This window comes from Oncorhynchus masou, chromosome 28 (assembly GCF_036934945.1).
Source record: "Oncorhynchus masou masou isolate Uvic2021 chromosome 28, UVic_Omas_1.1, whole genome shotgun sequence".
Lineage (NCBI taxonomy): Eukaryota > Metazoa > Chordata > Actinopteri > Salmoniformes > Salmonidae > Oncorhynchus > Oncorhynchus masou.
In genome coordinates, this window is record NC_088239.1 from 51465251 (window position 1) to 51484194 (window position 18944).

The 18944-nt window shown below is 42.5% G+C and overlaps 2 protein-coding genes across 6 annotated transcripts; both read left to right on the forward strand.

Annotated features, from left to right (window-relative positions):
- LOC135517828 (forkhead box protein N4-like) lies at nucleotides 1-8140 on the forward strand. Of its 4 annotated transcripts, none has more exons than XM_064942468.1 (10): nucleotides 1-201; nucleotides 543-633; nucleotides 5277-5440; nucleotides 5525-5637; nucleotides 5725-5835; nucleotides 5982-6133; nucleotides 6275-6371; nucleotides 6501-6717; nucleotides 6836-7183; nucleotides 7332-8140. In XM_064942468.1, the coding sequence occupies exons 2-10, from the start codon at nucleotides 563-565 to the stop codon at nucleotides 7592-7594; spliced, it is 1536 nt and encodes a 511-aa protein (XP_064798540.1). In that variant the 5' UTR covers nucleotides 1-201; nucleotides 543-562; the 3' UTR covers nucleotides 7595-8140. The 4 variants fall into 4 exon arrangements, with proteins under 4 accessions (XP_064798540.1, XP_064798539.1, XP_064798541.1 ...); XM_064942467.1 differs by having other exon boundaries at nucleotides 1-140; XM_064942469.1 differs by lacking the exons at nucleotides 1-201; nucleotides 543-633 and adding an exon at nucleotides 924-1246.
- Nucleotides 8141-8913: 773 nt separating this feature from the next.
- Nucleotides 8914-18944, forward strand: LOC135517827 (synaptic vesicle 2-related protein-like). 2 transcript variants are annotated; one of them, XM_064942464.1, is made up of 16 exons: nucleotides 8914-9049; nucleotides 13369-13508; nucleotides 14093-14178; nucleotides 14300-14398; nucleotides 14668-14739; nucleotides 15716-15840; nucleotides 16582-16645; nucleotides 16777-16902; nucleotides 17043-17171; nucleotides 17299-17375; nucleotides 17512-17588; nucleotides 17761-17868; nucleotides 18003-18114; nucleotides 18291-18372; nucleotides 18466-18555; nucleotides 18666-18944. In XM_064942464.1, exons 1-16 carry the CDS (start codon nucleotides 8988-8990, stop codon nucleotides 18888-18890), a joined length of 1674 nt encoding a protein of 557 aa, XP_064798536.1. In that variant the 5' UTR covers nucleotides 8914-8987; the 3' UTR covers nucleotides 18891-18944. The 2 variants fall into 2 exon arrangements, with proteins under 2 accessions (XP_064798536.1, XP_064798537.1); XM_064942465.1 differs by having other exon boundaries at nucleotides 17302-17375.

The following is an 18944-nucleotide window of genomic DNA, read 5'->3' on the forward strand; positions in this document are numbered from 1 at the left end:
GCAGCCCAAACGGCGCGGGCAAGCGAGCGGGGTCGGAATTCGAACCAGACCAGTGGTGCTGATGAACAGCTCCTCGACAGAGAGGAGTCGACACAGGACAGTTGGTGACAGAAGAGGGAGTTTTAAAAACAGTTTGAAAGGTGAATGAATGGACTCAAACTTAAAGTTGAAAAGAACACTTTTGGATTCGTTCAGAAACAGGTTAGCAAGGTGTTGTTTACACAGTTGTTTGCATTTCATGTAACGCAGCTAGCTATCTCTAATATCTAGCTAGCAGTGACGTAACGTTAACTACATGTCCCACACTAGTGTTGTTGTGGCGTTGGGAGCTAGCTTGCAACGTTAACTTATCGAACTAACTAGACAGTCGGGTATGGGTCAGGTAACTATGCGGGATCGCTAAATGTAAAGCTAGCTGTGTCTCTGTGGTTAGCTAGCTAGCTGTAAGTATGCCATGTTTATCAACTAACCACAAATAGAACAATGCACATCTTTGAACTAACGTTAGCTAGCTACAGTAACGGTGGCTATTTATCTTTCAGGAGATGATACCACCCCCAGAATGACAGCGATTCTCAGAAATTCTGGGAGTAACGTTAACGTTAATCATCACACCTCATCACATGATTTCAGGTACAGACAGCTAATCACATCATCAGGCTGTCACTTGTCTGAACTAGCTATCTCTGAAAAGCTTGGCAGGCAAACCTGATGGTTCATGTTAACGTTATGGTTTGCTAAGAGCTCTCCCTCTCTCTCTCTCTCTCTCTCTCTCTCTCTCTCTCTCTCTCTCTCTCTCTCTCACCCCCCCTCCCCCGTGTGTGTGAAAATATGAGGAGAGGGGGAGATATATCCCTGGGTGTCTGGTTGTGGGGACTTTGAAGGGCTGGCCTCAAAAATAGAAAACAAGGGGACACTGCTTGTAGTTACCCCTGGGGGGGACTTGCTTCACTGCCTTTCTAATTTGTACTGGTAATCGAAGGGGGTAGACACATCGAACACCCCTTTTTACAAGTTCGAGTACAGCTTTTTTCCTGGTCAATCAGAGCTCACTTCAACGAGGTTATTGTTCAGTGCACTGGACCTGCTTGTCTCTAGCCTTCACATTGTGTTTGTTTGGAGTTCCCCTAGCGACATTGTTGTTGAGTGAAGGGAGTTTTACCTCAGAAGGAATCATTATTTTGTGCTAAGCTAAATTGAGTGGTATTATTTGTGGTAGAGTTACATGGATGTTTCCCTCAAAAAGGTTGGTGTTTTTTCTGATTTTATGTTTAGTGACTTTTCAAGCAATCAAGTTTGGAGATTGTTTGCAGTCAAGTTGTCATTGAATGAACTCCAGTCACTTTTATCATGCTGGATATTCTGTTCCCACATTAATGTGACTTTATTGTAATGTTCTCACTGTAGTCTAATTTCTTATGCTTATTACCTAGTTTCTTAACTCATAGCCTATGGCCCATTGATTGAAACCCAGATCAGCTCTTTTATAATTAGCCTACTTTCAATGGAGTTAATTCAACACATTGACCAAACTCTGACTGTCAAATTAACCACAATCAAACTTCAATGGCCAGTTTGTAGACAGGGTTTTCACATTATATTACTTATAGTTATTAACCATTCCCTTTTTGGCTTGTTGATATGAAACAGCCCACACAGAGTCTCCAAGCAACACGTTGTTTTTATCATGTGACTAAAAATAAGTTTACCTACTGATAGCAGTGTGTGGGTGGTGCTGTAAAGGCAGACTGATGTCATTTTGTATGCAACATGCATGTTATTGTAATGTCTGTTTAGAAGAGTCAACAGCATTAAGCCTGCCTTCCAGGCTATTGCTCCCCTCAGGGAGTCCCCTTCACTAGAGAGTGGTTGGTTGTAGTGCAGAGGGTCTGGTGGTGACAGAGAGGCAGATGGCTCTCCTTTAACTCGCTTGTCAATTAGCTGTCACTCAACCAGATGAATGCAGGCTTTGGTCATCATGCGGGTGGAGTGGGTTGGGACAATCCGGGAACAGCCCTCTGGAAACAATAGAGCCACGTGCCGCTGGGCTGGGGACTGTCGTTTGGGACACAATAACTAATCATTATTCAATGGCCAGACCAACTGTTGCAGACCATGTGCACACAGTGTACCCGGCCCTACTCCACATTTTCAATACCGTGGGTGTGCCCCTGTGTATTGTGATTCAGCCAATGGAGCACTAGGATCAGTGGTCATCAGATGTTACATCACCTTGTTTTTCAGTGTCTGGAAATGGAAAGTAACATGCTCATTAAAATAAAGAAAATGTCCTTTATGCAAATTAGTTTACAAAAATTATTCTGAACAAAAATATAAACGCAACATGTGAAGTGTTGGTCCCATGTTTCATAAGGTGAAATAAAATATCCCAGAAATGTTCCATATGCACAAACAACTTATTCCTGTTTGTGAGCATTTCTCCTTTGCCAAGATAATCCATCCACCTGACAGATGTGGCGTATCAAGAAGCTGATGATCATATCACAGGTGCACCTTTTGCTGGGGGCAATAAAAGGCCAGTCTAAAATGTGCAGTTTTGTCATATGACACAGATGTCTCAACTTTTTAAGGAGCATGCAATTGGCATGCTGACTGCAGGAATGCCCACCAGAGCTGTTCCCAGAGAATTGAATGTTCATTTCTCTACGATAATTTGCCTCCGTCATTTTAGAGAATTTGGCAGTACGTCCAGCCAGCCTCACAACCGCAGACCACGTGTATTGCATTGTTTGGGCGAGCGGTTTACTGGTGTCAACGTTGTGAACAGAGTAGAGGTCGACCGATTATGATTTTTCAACGCCGATACCGATTATTGGAGGGCCAAAAAAGCCGATACCAATTAATCGGCTGATTTGTTTTCTATTTATTTGTAATAATTACAATTACAACAATACTGAATGGACACTTATTTTAACCTAATATAATACATTAATAAAATCAATTTAGCCTCAAATAAATAATGAAACATGTTCAATTTGGTTTAAATAATGCAAAAACAAAGTGTTGGAGGAGAAAGTAAAAGTGCAATGTGTGCCATGTAAGAAAGCTAACGTTAAAGTTCCTTGCTCAGAACATGAGAACATATGAAAGCTGGTGGTTCCTTTGAACATGAGTCTTCAATATTCCCAGGTAAGATGTTTTAGGTTGTAGTTATTATAGGAATTATAGGACTATTTCTCTCTATACCATTTGTATTTCATTAACCTTTGACTATTGGATGTTCTTATAGGCACTTTAGTATTGCCAGTGTAACAGTATAGCTTCCATTCCTTTCCTCGCTCCTACCTGGGCTCGAAGCAGCGTTACCCATGCAGAGCAAGGGGAACAACCACTCCAAGTCTCAGAGCGAGTGACGTTTGAAATGCTATTAGCGTGCACCCCGCTAACTAGTTAGCCATTTCACATCGGTTACACCAGCCTAATCTCAGGAGTTGATAGGCTTGAAGTCATAAACAGCTGCTGGCAAACACACGAAAGTGCTGTTTGAATGAATGCTTACGAGCCTGCTGGTGCCTACCATCGCTCAGTCAGACTGCTCTATCAAATCATAGACTTAGTTATAACATGATAACACACAGAAATACCAGCCTTAGGTCATTAATATGGTCGGATCCGGAAACTATCATCTCGAAAACAAGACATTTATTCTTTCAGTGAAATACGGAACCATTCCGTATTTTATCTAACGGGTGGCATTCATAAGTCTAAATATTGCTGTTACATTGCACAACCTTCAATGTTATGTCATAATTACGTAAAATTCTGGCAAATTAGGCGGCCCAAACTGTTGCATATACACTGACTCTGTGTGCAATGAACGCAAGAGAAGTGACACAATTTCACCTGGTTAATATTGTCTGCTAACCTGGATTTATTTTAGCTAAATATGCAGATTTAAAAATATATACTTCTGTGTATTGATTTTAAGAAAGGCATTGATGTTTATGGTTAGGTACACATTGGAGCAACGATACGCACCGCATCGATTATATGCAACACAGGACACGCTAGATAAACTAGTAATAAGCATCAACCATGTGTAGTTAACTAGTGATTATGATTGATTGATTGATTGTTTTTCATAAGTTTAATGCTAGCTAGCAACTTACCTTGGCTTACTGCATTTGCGTAACAGGCAGGCTCCTCGTGGAGTGCAATGAGAGGCAGGTGGTTAGAGCGTTGGACTAGTTAACTGGTTGCAAGATTGAATCCCTGGGCTGACAAGGTAAAAATCTGTCGTTCTGCCCCTGAACAAGGCAGTTAACCCACCGTTCCTAGGCCGTCATTGAAAATAAGAATGCGTTCTTTACCGACTTGCCTAGTTAAATAAAGTTTAAATAAAGGTGTAACAAAACAATAAATAACTAAAAATTGGCCAAATCAGTGTCCAAAAATACCGATTTCCGATTGTTATGAAAACTTGAAATCGGCCCTAATTCATCGGCCATTCCGATTAATCAGTTGACCTCTAGAACAGAGTACCCCATGATGGCGGTGGGGTTACTTTATGGGCAGGCATAATGAAGAGATATACCGTTGTCGTGCCATATGCAGGCCCATTGTCGTGCCATTCATCCGCTGCCATCACCTCATATGCACGGCACCATGATCTTTAAACAATTCCTGGAAGCTTGAAAAATGTCCCAGTTCTTCAATGGCCTGCATACTCACCAGGCATGTCACCCATTGAGCACGTTTGGGATGCTCTGGATCAACGTGTACGACAGCGTGTCCAGTTCCCGCCAATGTCCAGCAACTTTGCACAGCCATTGAAGAGGAGTGGGACAACATTCCAAAGGACACAGTCAACAGCCTGATCAACTCTATGCGAAGGTGATGTGTCCTGCTGCATGAGGCAAATGGTGGTCATATCAGATACTGACTGGTTTTCTGATCCACGCCCCTACTTTGTTTTTAAGGTATCTGTGACCAACAGATCCATATCTGTATTCCCAGTCATGTGAAATCAATAGATTAGGGTCTAATGAATTTATTTTAAATGACTGATTCCCTTAAATGAACTGTAACTCGGTCAAATCTTTCAAATTGTTGCATGTTTCGTTTATAGCTTTGTTCAGTTTATTTTACATTTCAACTCAATACAAGCGAAAAAAAGAAGAATAGCACGTTAGCAAAAGTTTCAGTGACCTCGTCTCGATAAGCTGAGGGCAGTGGCAATATACATTATAAGGAATATGTTTCTCCCGTAGCTCCCTTACAGTAGATGTAACCAGCTCATTGTGTGTGTCTGTCAGGCTACTGACTACTGAGCCGCCCCAACAGAGTGAGGAGCCGGGGGACCTGCAGTCTCTGTCCTGGCTAACCACCGTGGATGTACCCAGGCTGCAGCAGATGGCCACAGGCAGACTGGCCTTCAACAACGCAGGACCCCAGAGCAGCATACTGGAACTACACACAGGTGAGACACAATACAGACACACACACACACACAAGCCAAAAAACACATATATACACCTGGCCTGAAACAAACTCCTTTTTTCAGACCAGCAAAGCAACATGAGTTCAGCACTAGGACATAATACCATGGCCCCTCCACATAGCAATATGCTAAACACTTATATTGGAATGAACTACCTCAACAATCAAAATGGATATGTAAGTATTTCTTGGGGTCTTATTATTGTAGTTATTTTTTAAATCAACACTGTTCTTCCCCTCCTACTGTGTGTCTTTGTCTTTCAGATGGCAGGATTGCCAGGAAGTGCTGTGCCTGCCTCAGAATACCAGTCCTCTCCAGCCCACTACTTCCACTCCGCCCAGCAGGCCTACAGCCCAGCTCAGGCTGTGCAACAGGTAACACATCCACTGACTGTTTCAGAAGTGTTTCTGAACAACTCTTATGAACATAAGACTGTATGTCAGAGAGATGCAGAGGATTTCTAGCACTTGTAATTGATTCAAAGACAGCCTAATAGGTCTCTTGTTTTGCTTTTTCCCAGCATTCCCCCAGCAGCCTGTACAACAGCACCTCCTACCATAACCAGAACCTGTATGATCAGCAAGCAGCAGTCACGAGCATCACCAACCCCCACAGCAACCAGGATCTGCTACAACAACCCAAGGCCTTCCCTAAACCTATCTACTCCTACAGGTAGGATACACTAACACACTGACCCCTCCTTTTTCCATTGACATTTAATCGGTGCAGTTTTAACACCGTGTGTAAAGTAGACTAGTGGTCAGAACAATTGAAAGTGAGCGAAAATGCATGATATTTGACGGTTTTTGACAGCTGCCTGATTGCTATGGCCTTAAAGAACAGCCGGACAGGCAGCCTTCCTGTCAGTGAGATCTACGGCTTCATGAAGGAGCACTTCCCTTACTTCAAGGTGAGGAGCGGGGAGATACTGCTTTACACACCTGAGATTGTCAGGGCTCGTGGAAGTTTGGGAACATCAGCAACATTGTATATGATCAGTATAATGTGTCTTACTGATGTATGGTTCTCCACCCTACAGACGGCGCCTGATGGCTGGAAGAACTCTGTGAGACACAACCTGTCTCTGAACAAGTGCTTTGAGAAGGAGGAGAACAAGCAGGGAGGCTCCTCCTCTACCTCTCGTAAGGGCTGTCTGTGGGTCCTCAACCCAGCCAAGATCAACAAGATGGAGGAGGAGATGCAGAAGTGGAAACGCAAGGACCTGACTGCCATCCGCCACAGCATGGCCAACCCAGGTGAGACCTGGCAGGGGATGATGGGAATGGAAACATGATAATAATTGCAACATTCTGATTCATTATATAATATTGCTTGATGAGTGTTTATAGCTAATGCTCTTGTATTGGTTCTCAGATGAGCTGGATAGGCTGATCACAGACCGACCGGACGGCTCCCGGAGAAAGGCCTGTGATCCCAGGAAGACATGTGTCCTGTCCATGCCCTGTGGTCCCCCGCTGTCTGGACATCTGCAGTCCTCCCTCCCCTTCCACCTCCAGGCCCAGAATCACACCCTCCTAGGAGAACCCAGCTCCCCTGTACACGCCCGGACCCCTCCCCTCCATGCTGTCCCAGACTACTCCCACAGCCCCTTCCCCCAGCAGCAGCCCTACAGACACCCCTTTAGCCACAGCTTGTACAGCCTCCACCCAGACGTCACAGCCGAGGTGGACGCTCTGGACTCCAGTGTCATGGAGTTTGCCGGTGGGTTCTAATGAGGATAGGAGGGATGTTACCGTATGTTTAAAATCAAAATGCCATATTTGTTGATCACGTTTATCAAAACAGATAGTTTAAAACAGACAGTTATGGTGAAGACTATGGTGATAATGTGTTTGTTTCTGTCTTTCAGGGAGCCTATGGGAGGAGATGAGGGAGGAGGGCTTCAGCCTGGAGTCTCTGGGTACCTTTAACCACTCTGACTGTGAGCTGACTGGCCCCAGCACTGGACAGCCCCTGGTGGACCGACAGGTGTCCCCTCCCAGTACATCACAACCACAGAGGCCAGGGGACAGGCCATCACCCAGCTCTGACTTTGACTGTGAAACACTGATATACAGTGTATTAAACACTGAAATACACCAGGACAGACTATGGGAAGATCATTACTGTTGAATCTGAAAGTCCCCGCACCAACTGTATGAGAATCCTGAACTTTTCTGCACCTGACAGGATGTCTCGCCCCTTTTATGTCTGTTTTTTTTGTCTGTTTTTTTCCTGATTCCTGTTTAAACACCAAAGCACGTAAGAAGCAGCCAAAATCAACAAGCATGGGCATGTTTGATTGCGTCTGTCAGCTTTTTGGAGTGATGAGGATGAAGTGTTTTTGTGTGTGTGGATCTTCGGCGGTAAAATACAATGCCACTTTATTTCTACGAGAGCCGGAGTCAATGTTTGTTTCTGTGAAGATATGTAGACGTTGTTGGGGAAACTAATCTGTTATCTAGGCTTTTCCTTATGGAGGAAAAGTCTTACTGATTTACTAGCTTGTGCAAACAATACTTTTTATTTTACGGGATTTCACTGTGGTACTGTAGCTTGATAGGTTATGTTTGTAGTACTATAGTACTACTCGGTAGGCATTATCTCTGCATTTTCTGTGTATTTATTTTGGTTCATTTGTATTTATTTACTATGCTCTGATTAAATGCTCCAAATGACTCTTGATGCCATGCCTTACAATTATTTTATATTGTAATATAGAGGACTTTTACATGTTATTTCGGAAATACTAAAAACATTTAACTAAAGATTGTTAACGTAACGGTATTAAAGCCTTAGCATATTCACCGGCTTTAACCTGACGATAGACTCCTGTGCCTACTATGGATTTGTCTTAACCGTAAATATTTACCGATGCCATTTGCTATTGTTACTGAAGACTTCAATCTTGAGATGAATCTGACAGACCACAATACCCCTCTGATGGCCGTGACCCCGCTCCGATGGTGTCTCGGGGAAAGTGGGATATGCACACACAAATAAAATCGCACCTCACACTTGTACAGGTTACACAGTTGTGTGAAACTGGACAAATATAAGCGCCCCCTAATTGACCTTTGACCTTGAGGTTTTTCAGCTGGTTCACTTGAATGTCAATCGTGCACTTTGGTAGGCACTCGTGTGATGCAAGAGCACCGTCTACTGTCAGTCTAGAGTATTGTGACAAAGTGGTTATTTTCATGTCCATACTGTATATATCCCAAGTACCATTTGTAAAAGTGGTTGTATAACCCTTATGTATACGTAATGCATAGTAGTGACAATGGTACAATTAGGCAGTATGAGGCCAATGGTTTAAAGTTCATTGTCTATTACATTCTTCTTCCTTCCTCTCCCAAAAGGTTGTTTACAGTAGATTTAACTCCTCCCTCTCCCTTCCCTGAGGGCTTAATTCCTATTGGATGACTGACTGTAATTTGAGATAGAAGATGCCCCAGCAGGTTTAACCAACTCAACAACACCTGAAACCAGGTGGTCTCAGTCCCTGTCCTTCAGCCTTATCGACATGAGCAACTGGGGGGAAACATCCAACATAAGTTACCAGCAATGGAGGGATCCTGAAATCAGGTACAGTAAATATCTAAATCTCATAAATTCTAGCTTACTGGAGTTTTATATTGATGGAATCACACTTAACGATAAGTTGAAGTGCAAGGTGACTGACCTAGTGTTCCGTTAGAGAATACCTGTAGGGGAATCATAGGGGGAAGAACTGGATACTTTGCATAGCTGGGTCGTTCCATGAAATGAGTGCCCTGTTATATTGTAAGTAGAAATTGTGCACCAATATTGAATTTTAAAATCCTGTTATACACTGGACAAAAACGTAAACGCAACATGTAAAGTGCTGGACCCATGTTTCATGAGCTGAAATAAAAGATCCCAGAAATGTTCCATATAAACAAAAGGCTTATTTCTCTAAAATGTTGTGCACACTTTTTTTTCCATCCCTGTCAGTGAGTATTTATATTTTGCCAAGATAATCTATCCACCTGAAAGTCATATCAAGAAGCGTATTAAAGAGCATGATCATTACAAAGGTGCACCTTGTGCTGGGCACAAAAAAGGCCACTAAAATGTGCACTTTTGTCACACATCACAATGCCACAGGTGTCTCAAGTTTTGAGGGAGCGTGCAATTGGCATGCTGACTGCAGGAATGTCCACCAGAGCTGTTGCCAGAGAATTGTTAATTTCATTTAATTGTAATTTATTTTAATTTTAATTTACCAATGTCGTTTTAGAGAATTTGGCAGTACGTCCAACCGGCATCACAACCGCAGACCATGTGTATGGCGTTGTGTGGGCAAGTGGTTTGCTGATGTCAACATTGTGAACAGCGTGCCCAATGGTGGCAGTGGGGTTATGGTATGGACAGGCATAAATTATGGACAATAAACACAATTGAATTTTATCAATTGGCAATTGGAATGCACAAACATACTGTGACGAGTTCCTGAGGGCCCACTGTGAGGCCCATTTGTTAAAAAGGTATCTGTAACCAACAGATGCATATCTGTATTTGGAGTCAGGACAGGCGGGGGTCAAAACCAGGAGCGTGAGAAAAGCGAGACTGGGAAAAAGCAGGCACTGAGACACAAAGCACTGGCAGGCTTGAACAAACAAGACAAACTGGCACAGACAGACAGAAAACATAGGTATAAATACCATGGGATAAGTGGTGAAGGTGTGTGACACCTGGAGAGGGGTGGAGACAAGGACAAGTACAGGTGAAGCAGATCAAGGCGTGGCAGCTAACGTCACCAAATTCTGCATTAAGATTTAACCCACTTAAACCCGAAATGTCTCCCAAGTTTTCACCACTATTGTAAAGCCCTATTTATTAAGTTGGTTTGACAAAGTAATTTCTAAATAAGTATCATTTATTTCATGTGTGATTCATTAGTGATTCATGTACATCTGTCCCACATTGTAAGGTCAACCCTGTTACTTGAACTCTTGTTTTAATGTGGTGAAACTAGTCCTTTAAAAAAATATATTAAAAACAATAATACATTTGAATATCTATTTTAATCAAACCATAGTGTAAAAGCAGGTGAGCTGGTTCTACTGTTTTTGGCCATGTTCTGGTGTTTTGTGGTGGAAAAGTGAGTGGGTCGGAGATAACATTTCAACCGTGTTACCCATAGATAGGCTAGAAATGTAGGATTTTTTTATTTTTATTGTGAAGCTTACTATCAATTGCACTTCCGTGTTGCACACAATAAACGTCTCGTCACATGGGGATTTATGGCTGTTGTCTGATGAAATATTAAACCTGTTACAGTCAACCCTGTTACTTTATTTGGCACTTAATAGGCACTTACCTCTTGAGATGGGAAAACATGTTTTTCTATTTAGTTGAACACGTGCTCTTTATGACAGAATGTTAAAATGAGGTGAAATGAAATGGTTTTTTTTAACCAAGTTACACTACTCAAAAGGCACCCAATTGCTGGAATGACCCAGGTACTCTGGGCTTGCCATGTTATCAGTAGATTGATTCCAGTTGCTGTCATTTATATTTGTATTTATTAAGGATCCCCATTGGCTGCTTCTGATTCTACTGCAGTTAGCTGATGTGGAATAGAGTTCCATGTAGCCATGGTTTTACGTAGTACTGTGCGCCTCCCATAGTCTGTTCTTGACTTGGGGATTGCGAAGAGACCTCTGGTGTCATGTCTTGTGGGGTATGCATGGGTGTCTGAGCTGTGTGCTAGTAGTTTAAACAGACACCTCGGTGCATTCAGCATGTCAACACTTCTTACAAAAACAAGTACTGGTGAAGTCAATCTCTCCTCCACTTTGAGCTACGAGAGATTTACATGCATATTATTAATGTTAGCTCTCCATGTACATTTAAGTGCCAGCCGTGCTGCCCTGTTCTGAACCAATTGTAATTTTCAGAGATCCCTCTGTGGTACCTGACCACACGACTGGTGCGACAAAACTAGAACCTGTAGGATCTGTCCTGTTGATAGTGTTGTTAAAAAGGCAGAGCAGCGCTTTATTATGGACATACTTCTCCCCATCTTAGCTACTGTTGTATCAATATGTTTTGACCATGACAGTTTACAATCCAGAGTTAGTCCAAGCAGTTTAGTAACCTCAGCTTGCTCAATTTCCACATTATTTATTTCAAGATTTAGTTGAGGTTTAGGGTATAGTGAATGATTTGTCCCAAATCATAGTTTTTGAAATATGTAGGACTAACTTATTCCTTGCCACCCATTCTGAAACTAACTGCAGCTCTTTGTTAAGTCTTGCAGTGATTAGACTCTCTGTCGTAGCTGACATGTATAGTGTTGAGTCATTCGCATACATAGACACGGGCTTTACTCAAAGCCAGTGGCATGTCATTTGTAAAGATTGAAAAAAGTAATGGGCCTAGACAGCTGCCCTGGGGAATTCCTAGTTCTACCTGGATTATGTTGGAGAGGCTTCCATTAAAGAACACCCTCTGTGTTCTGTTATAGCAGGGGTGTAAAGCCATAATACATAAGTTTTTCCAGCTGCAGACGATGATCAATAATGTCAAAAGCTGCAGTAAATTCAAACAAAACAGCTCACACAATCTTTTTATCATCAATTTCTCTCAGCCAATGATCAGTCATTTACAGTGGTGTAAAGTACTTAAGTAAAAATACTTTTGAGTACTTTTTAGTAGTTTTTTTGGGTATCTCTACTTTACTTTACTATTACTTTTACTCCACTACATTCCTAAAGAAAATAATGTAATCCTTACATTTTCGATGACACCCAAAGCACTCGTTGCATTTTGAATGCTTAGCAGGACAGGAAAATTGTCTAATTCACACACTTATCAAGAGAACATCTGAACTCACTCAACACAAATACTTCGTTTGTAAATTATGTCTGTGTGTTGAGCTGTGCGCCTGGCTATCCGTAAATTTAAAAAACAAGAAAATCATGTTGTCTGGTAAGACATTTTAAATTACTTATACTTTTACTTTGATACTTAAGTACATTTAAAACCCAATACTTTTAGACTTTTACTCAAGTAGTATTTTACTGGGTGACTTTCACTTTTACTCAAGTATGAAGATTGGGTACTTTTTCCACCACTGGTAATTTGTGTAAGTGCCGTGCTTGTTGGATGTCCTTCCCTATAAGCATGCTGAAAGTATGTTGTCAATTTGTTTACAGTATGGCATTGTATCTGGTCAAACACAATTATTTCCAAAAGTTTACTAAGGCTGATTGAGCCAGTAAAGTTGGATTTACTATTCTTGTGTAGCGTAATTACTTTTGCTTCCCTCAGGCCTGAGGGCACAAACGTTCTAGTAGGCTTAGATTGAAGATGTGGCAATGTCGTCCGCTATTATCCTCAGTCATTTTCTATCAAAGTTGTCAGACCCCGGTGGCTTGTCACTTCTTCCACACTCACTTTACAGAATTCAAAATTACAATGCTTGTCTTTCATAATTTGATCAGTTATACTTGGATGTGTAGTGTCAGGGTTTGTTGCTGACATGTCATGCCTAAGTTTGCTTATCTTGCCAATGAAAAGAAACATCAAAGAATTTGCCAATATCAGTGGGTTCTGTGATGAATGAGCCATCTAATTCAATGAATGATGGAGCTGAGTTGACCTTTTTGCCCAACATTTCATTTAAGGTGCACCAAATCTTTTTATTTTCAGTCTTTATTTGTTTCATAGTAGTGTTTCGTCTTCTTTTTATTCAGTTTAGTCACATCTTTTCTCAATTTGCAGTAGTTTGAGTAGCCTATTGAATAGTCATCACGGACAATACAGTAGATTCAGTATGGAATAAACCAATGGCGTTCAGGAAGTCACATCAGGATGTTGTCATTCTCTAGATCTATTGCTTTCTCTGTATTGTTTAAGATTTGGTTTGGTTTCAGTGTGGTGACGTTTCGAGGCACCGCGGGCGACAGTCTGCGTCACGATGAGGAGGAGCAGTGTGGAGACTATGAGGTGTACACCACGGGGATGCAGACTGTGGACCTCGGGGAGCGCAGGACAGGACAGGACCCCACTGAAGGTTTCACATACTGATTTATATTTTGTTTCGTCCACATCTATTTGCTGCTCATTTGTCGTTTAGAATTACCCGATGCTCTTGAACCCATGGATTTATGAAAATATGCTTTTCAAACTAAATACTGAACCATACAAAGTCTCCCAAAGCTTGAGCTTGACTAAACCACTGTCCACTCAATTCACCAACACTATTTCTCAGTTTACCATTACTTATTGATATGAGAACACCTATACAGTTTTTTTAAACATGTGGCATTGTTATCTTGAATGTTACCCAACTTTTCATCCAATTAACACTAATTGTACACAAACGTCTATGCCAGTTAAACAACCAATCAATCTCTCTCAACTAGAATACTCTTCTGACATCATCATTCAGCACCTAATATCATGTTAGCGCTTGTTCAATTGTTGCATTGATTTAGTAACCATTTCTGATCATGGTTCATAATATTAATGAAGTAATTCCTGGTCTGATGTAGAAAAAGCAGCATGTATGGGCAAGTTTGTGAACGATAGAACATGTAATATGTTGTTTTGGGATTTTATTATAACTTGACCACATCTTTCTCTCTGCCCTGTCAGATACCTTTACAGTGGAGGATGCAGTGGAGGCCATTGGCTTTGGAAAGTTTCAGTGGAAGCTTTCTATCCTTACTGGACTGTCATGGGTGAGAGAGTGGGATTGATTCCAAATGCCCGACGTGACCTTAAATCTTTTTAATTTGTAGAACAACAACCCCTTCTAATCATGAGCTGCTCTCACTGACCCTCATGTTGTGTTTACTGTAGATGGCGGACGCCATGGAGATGATGATCCTGAGCGTCATATCCCCTCAGTTGCACTGTGAGTGGATGCTGCCCAGCTGGAAGGTGGCTATGCTAACATCGGTCAGTCTCATTCTGTCACCAAAACATTATCTCTCAGGCATCGGGACTGGGGTTATTCTCTCATAAGCTTTATCGCATTGGTTTGATTACGCCATTTAGTCATCATCACATTAGACCTAATCATATAGGCTTGTGAGGGTAGCCACCAGCTAGAGAGGAAATGCTGAAGGCATACAGCCAACATTTTAATAGGATAGTATTTGTAGTAATCATCATTCATTGGGTGTCAATGTTCCAGTGATGTCATCAGGTCACTTCTTCTCTCTCAGGTGGTGTTCATTGGGATGATGTTCAGCTCGACTCTATGGGGAAATATATCTGACAAGTATGGCAGAAAAGTAGTAAGTTTCAGTCTGCAATTGTTTAACATGTATACAAGGGTGAGATCTTACGGCTATGATTTGGTCATGTTGATGGTGAAATACACTGAGTGTATAAAACATTAGGAACACCTGCTCTTTCCATGACATAGACTGACCAGGTGAAAGCTAGGATCCCACCTGTTAAATACACTTCAATTTTCTCTTTATTTAACTAGGCAAGTCAGTTAAGAACACATTTGTATTTTCAATGACGGCCTAGGAACAGTGGGTTAACTGCCTCGCTCAGGGGCAGAACAACAGATTTTTACCTTGTCATCTCGGGGATTTGATCTCGCAACCTTTCAGTTACTAGTCCAACACTCTAACCACTAGGCTACCTGCTGCCCTTGTTGAGTGTGAAAAACCCAGCAGTGTTGCAGTCCTTGACCCAAACTGGTGCGCCAGGCACCTACTACCATACCCTGTTCAAAGGCACTTAAAATCTTTTGCCTTGTCCATTCACCCTCTGAATGGCACACCTATGCAATTCATATCTTCTTCTTCGGAGTTTAATGACGGACTGTAAGTATAGATGGAAGGGAGGAGTCAGGTTAAATAAGGATTTTTAAGTCTTGAAACAATTGAGACATGGCTTGTGAGTGTAGGGTTAGTTTGAAGGATGTTATTTTATTTTGCATTACGAAGTATAATGGATTTATTTTTATGGTTCAGTTGGGTGTAGTAATGCAACGTATTGGATGCCAACTGCTGGGTTTTTCACGCTCAACAGTTTTCCATGGGTATCAAGAATGGTCCACCATCCAAAGGACATCCAGCCAACTTGACACAACTGTGGGAAGCATTGGAGTCAACATGAGCCAGCATCCCTGTGGAACGCTTTCGACACCTTGTAGAGTCCATGCCCCTAGGAATTGAGGCTGTTCTGAGGACAAAATGTCAGTATTAGGAAGGTGTTCGTAATGTATTGTGCACTGTGTATTTGTGTGGTGAACAGGGCCTGACGATGTGCATGATGTGGGTCCTATACTACGGCTTCCTCAGTGCCTTTTCCCCGGCGTATGGCTGGGTCATGGTGCTGCGCGGCCTGGTGGGCTTTGGCATTGGAGGAGCCCCACAGTCGTGAGTGATGTACTCTATAAGGCATATACAGCACACCTGGCTTCCTCAGTGCCGCACTCTGTTGCAATACCAATACAGTGGAATAGAACACATCAGACTTTGTTGTACAACAACGTCACTGTCCAGATTTCCAAGATGATAACAGTCGTACATGAAAGACGATCATCATAAATTCACCCTAAATGCCACTTTAACAGTATCATGGAGATGCACTGTAAAGTACTGTTGAAATGACTGATGTCTTTGAAATGACTGCGTTAGTCTCTCAATCCGAGTTGAACCTTTCCTAAATGTGGTTTATCTGCAGTGGAGCTGATCAGGCTGAATTAACAGAGCACTGTTATTGTAGCACACTGACATTCTCTCTTGGGACAGTTAGACCTGTGAAGATGGCAGAGCAACAATAACGCTCCAACCAGGAACAAAACAAATGTATTTTTAGCCCTGAGTCTGATTGATAGAACTGGTTCCAGACTCAATGATTCAGGACCAGAAAAATATTGCCTTTTGTTAATAAAATGCTGACTGTTAGTAGTTTATTTTGTACTGAAGGTAACTGATGCTGTGGAACCTTCTATTTTATAGCCAAGGTAACGGTTGAATTTTCTGACCAATACCGGGCTACCCTATTACCTGTAGAAGTTAATGTTGTATGCCGTGCTTATTTGAATTCCCCATAGTTGTGCTCTGCATCAGGTAGAAAAGTCATTTTTAGATTCATTAATGGACATATTCTTTCAGGGTGACGTTGTACTCCGAGTTCCTCCCAAGGAAGTCAAGGGCCACCTGCATTATGCTGATTCAGGTACTTTCTGTCCACTGGCCTTTAATCGTATTTGTTCTATTGCATTAGTTTTATCTCATAAGAAAATCAACCATTTCTGGAGTAGCGTTCCATCCTACAGTGCTTAATCCTCTTGTCTTGGCGGCCATCAGATATTCTGGGCCCTAGGCGCTGTGTTTGAGGTCCTTCTGGCCATCTGGACCATGCCTACCATGGGCTGGCGGTGGCTGCTTGGCCTGTCTACTGCACCCCTGGTGGTCTTTGTTATCTTCTGTTTTGTAAGTATTACGATTGAACCGAGCCCTGCAGTATCTATGGTTCTGAGACAATGGTTGACATGCAGCACAAAGGTGGTTGATACTGAACACATAGGTAGTGGATGAAGTGTGTCATATGCATGTGTCTGTGTCTGATACAGTGGCTGCCTGAGAGTCCCCGCTTTGATGTGCTTTCGGGAAACAGGGAAAATGCTATGAAAACGTTAAGACTCATCGCTGCTGACAATGGGAAGACCATGCCTCTTGGGAAGCTTATTGCCAATAAACAGGTGAAACCGTATAATTGGTGTGCTGTGTGCATTCATGTGGTATATGTTTATCTGAGACCATCTTAGCTGACAACCTTTTGTGTATTCACGACAATCGCTCGGGTGTGCTCTTTATATATTTGTAAAGCAGGAGGAGCGTGGTAGGATCCGAGATCTCTTAACTCCTCAATATCGCAGAACCACCCTTCTCCTGTGGTTTATATGGTAGGTCGATTTTGCTCTCATTATACAGGCATCTCATTAGCTCAACCAGTGCACCCCGTCCTCCCAGTTCATAGAACCTCAGAAACCCAGAGTTGGACCCATTGTGTGATCTGTGTTTGTATGGTTTCTGTCTCAGGTTTGCCAATGCCTTCTCCTACTATGGCCTGGTCCTCCTGACCACTGAGCTATTCCAGGCAGGAGATGCATGTGGTGGTGAGTGACAGCTGGTCTACATGTTACTCTGAAAGGTCGAAACTTCCCTTTTTGATAGTCTTAAGGAGAAACTCCTGCACCGCCCTAACGATCAAACATGGTAAACAGTCCTGCAAGCCTGCCCTTCTAGTTGCTCTTTTAGAACCTTTGACTTAAAAATATGTACCTCCAGTCATCACCCAAGGTGCAAAGACTGAGCCAAAGTGCAAACTGGAATGCAAATACCTGACGTTAGATGACTACAAAGACCTACTCTGGACCACCTTAGCTGAATTTCCAGGTGAATGATATTTAAGGCATTTATATACCATAGATACTGTTCAGCAGTAATTTAACGGAACTGATCTTGTGTTTTGTTGATGTGCTGAGTGGGACATTCTGTATGTCCATTTCTTTTTTCTCCTGTCTCTGCAGGTCTTTTTGTGACATTGTTTTTGATCGATCGGATTGGCAGGAAGAAAAGCATGGCAATGTGTTTCCTGATGTTCTCTGTGTGCATTCTGCCCCTGTACGCTTGTGTTGGAAGGTAAGTGCACTCTTCACCTTGACCAGGTCCAAGATTGGCAAACCTTGGTAATCAAGGGCCTTCAATCTGAACTGGCCCAGTTAGTCACTGATTTGGCTTCACCCATTCTCTTAACGCTGTGTGGGGGTGACAGCTGTGTTCATGCTCTGCTGATGTCTCATACACTTGGTCTACAGGGTAGCTCTGACAGTCTTCATCTTCATCGCCAGAGCATTCATCACTGGGGGGTTCCAAGTTGCTTATGTCTACACGCCTGAGGTAAGCATTTTTTTCTCCATCAGTAGGTACTTGACATCCAAAACCACAGATTCGGCTGTTGAGGACTTTTTGTATAAATTATTTTTTCTGTAGGTATATCCCACAGCCACCAGAGCTCTGGGAATTGGGACCTGCAGTGGGATGGCCAGGGGGGGTGCCCTTCTAACTCCCTTTGTGTCACAGGTAATCATGACCTTGTTTTACTTCATTCGAAGACACCCTGCCCCCTCAGAGGACTCCCGGCCCTCTGGCTCCCCAGCACTGCTAACCTCCAGCTATGTTGGCCCATACAGGTGCTGCTCAAGAAGTCTGTGTACCTCACACTGTCTGTGTACTGCATCTTTTGCCTGCTGGCCACAGGAGCGTCCATGCTGTTGCCCATTGAGACCACAGGCCTGGGCCTGCAGGAGTCTAGTCGAATCACAGCCGGAAAGGAGGAGATGAAAACAGGCCAGATGTCAAATGGCTCTAAGGCTTCACCAACGCACACCAGCTATGGATCATCCTATAACAGCTGATGAGGACAATAGGGAGTAAGGCGTTGAGAGAAATAAAAGGCACTTGATTATTCA

What these genes read in the sequence shown, in the direction of transcription:
- LOC135517828 (XM_064942467.1), top strand. Translation starts at nt 62, where the DNA reads ATGAACAGCTCCTCGACAGAGAGGAGTCGACACAGGACAGTTGGTGAC. An exon ending in TTTTAAAAACAGTTTGAAAG is followed by an intron (nt 141 to 542) that starts GTGAATGAATGG and finishes TTTATCTTTCAG; the next exon opens with GAGATGATACCACCCCCAGA. An exon ending in AAACCTATCTACTCCTACAG is followed by an intron (nt 6,134 to 6,274) that starts GTAGGATACACT and finishes GGTTTTTGACAG; the next exon opens with CTGCCTGATTGCTATGGCCT.
- LOC135517827 (XM_064942464.1), top strand. Translation starts at nt 8,988, where the DNA reads ATGAGCAACTGGGGGGAAACATCCAACATAAGTTACCAGCAATGGAGG. An exon ending in TGGAGGGATCCTGAAATCAG is followed by an intron (nt 9,050 to 13,368) that starts GTACAGTAAATA and finishes GTTTGGTTTCAG; the next exon opens with TGTGGTGACGTTTCGAGGCA. An exon ending in GGCAGGAGATGCATGTGGTG is followed by an intron (nt 17,589 to 17,760) that starts GTGAGTGACAGC and finishes ATGTACCTCCAG; the next exon opens with TCATCACCCAAGGTGCAAAG.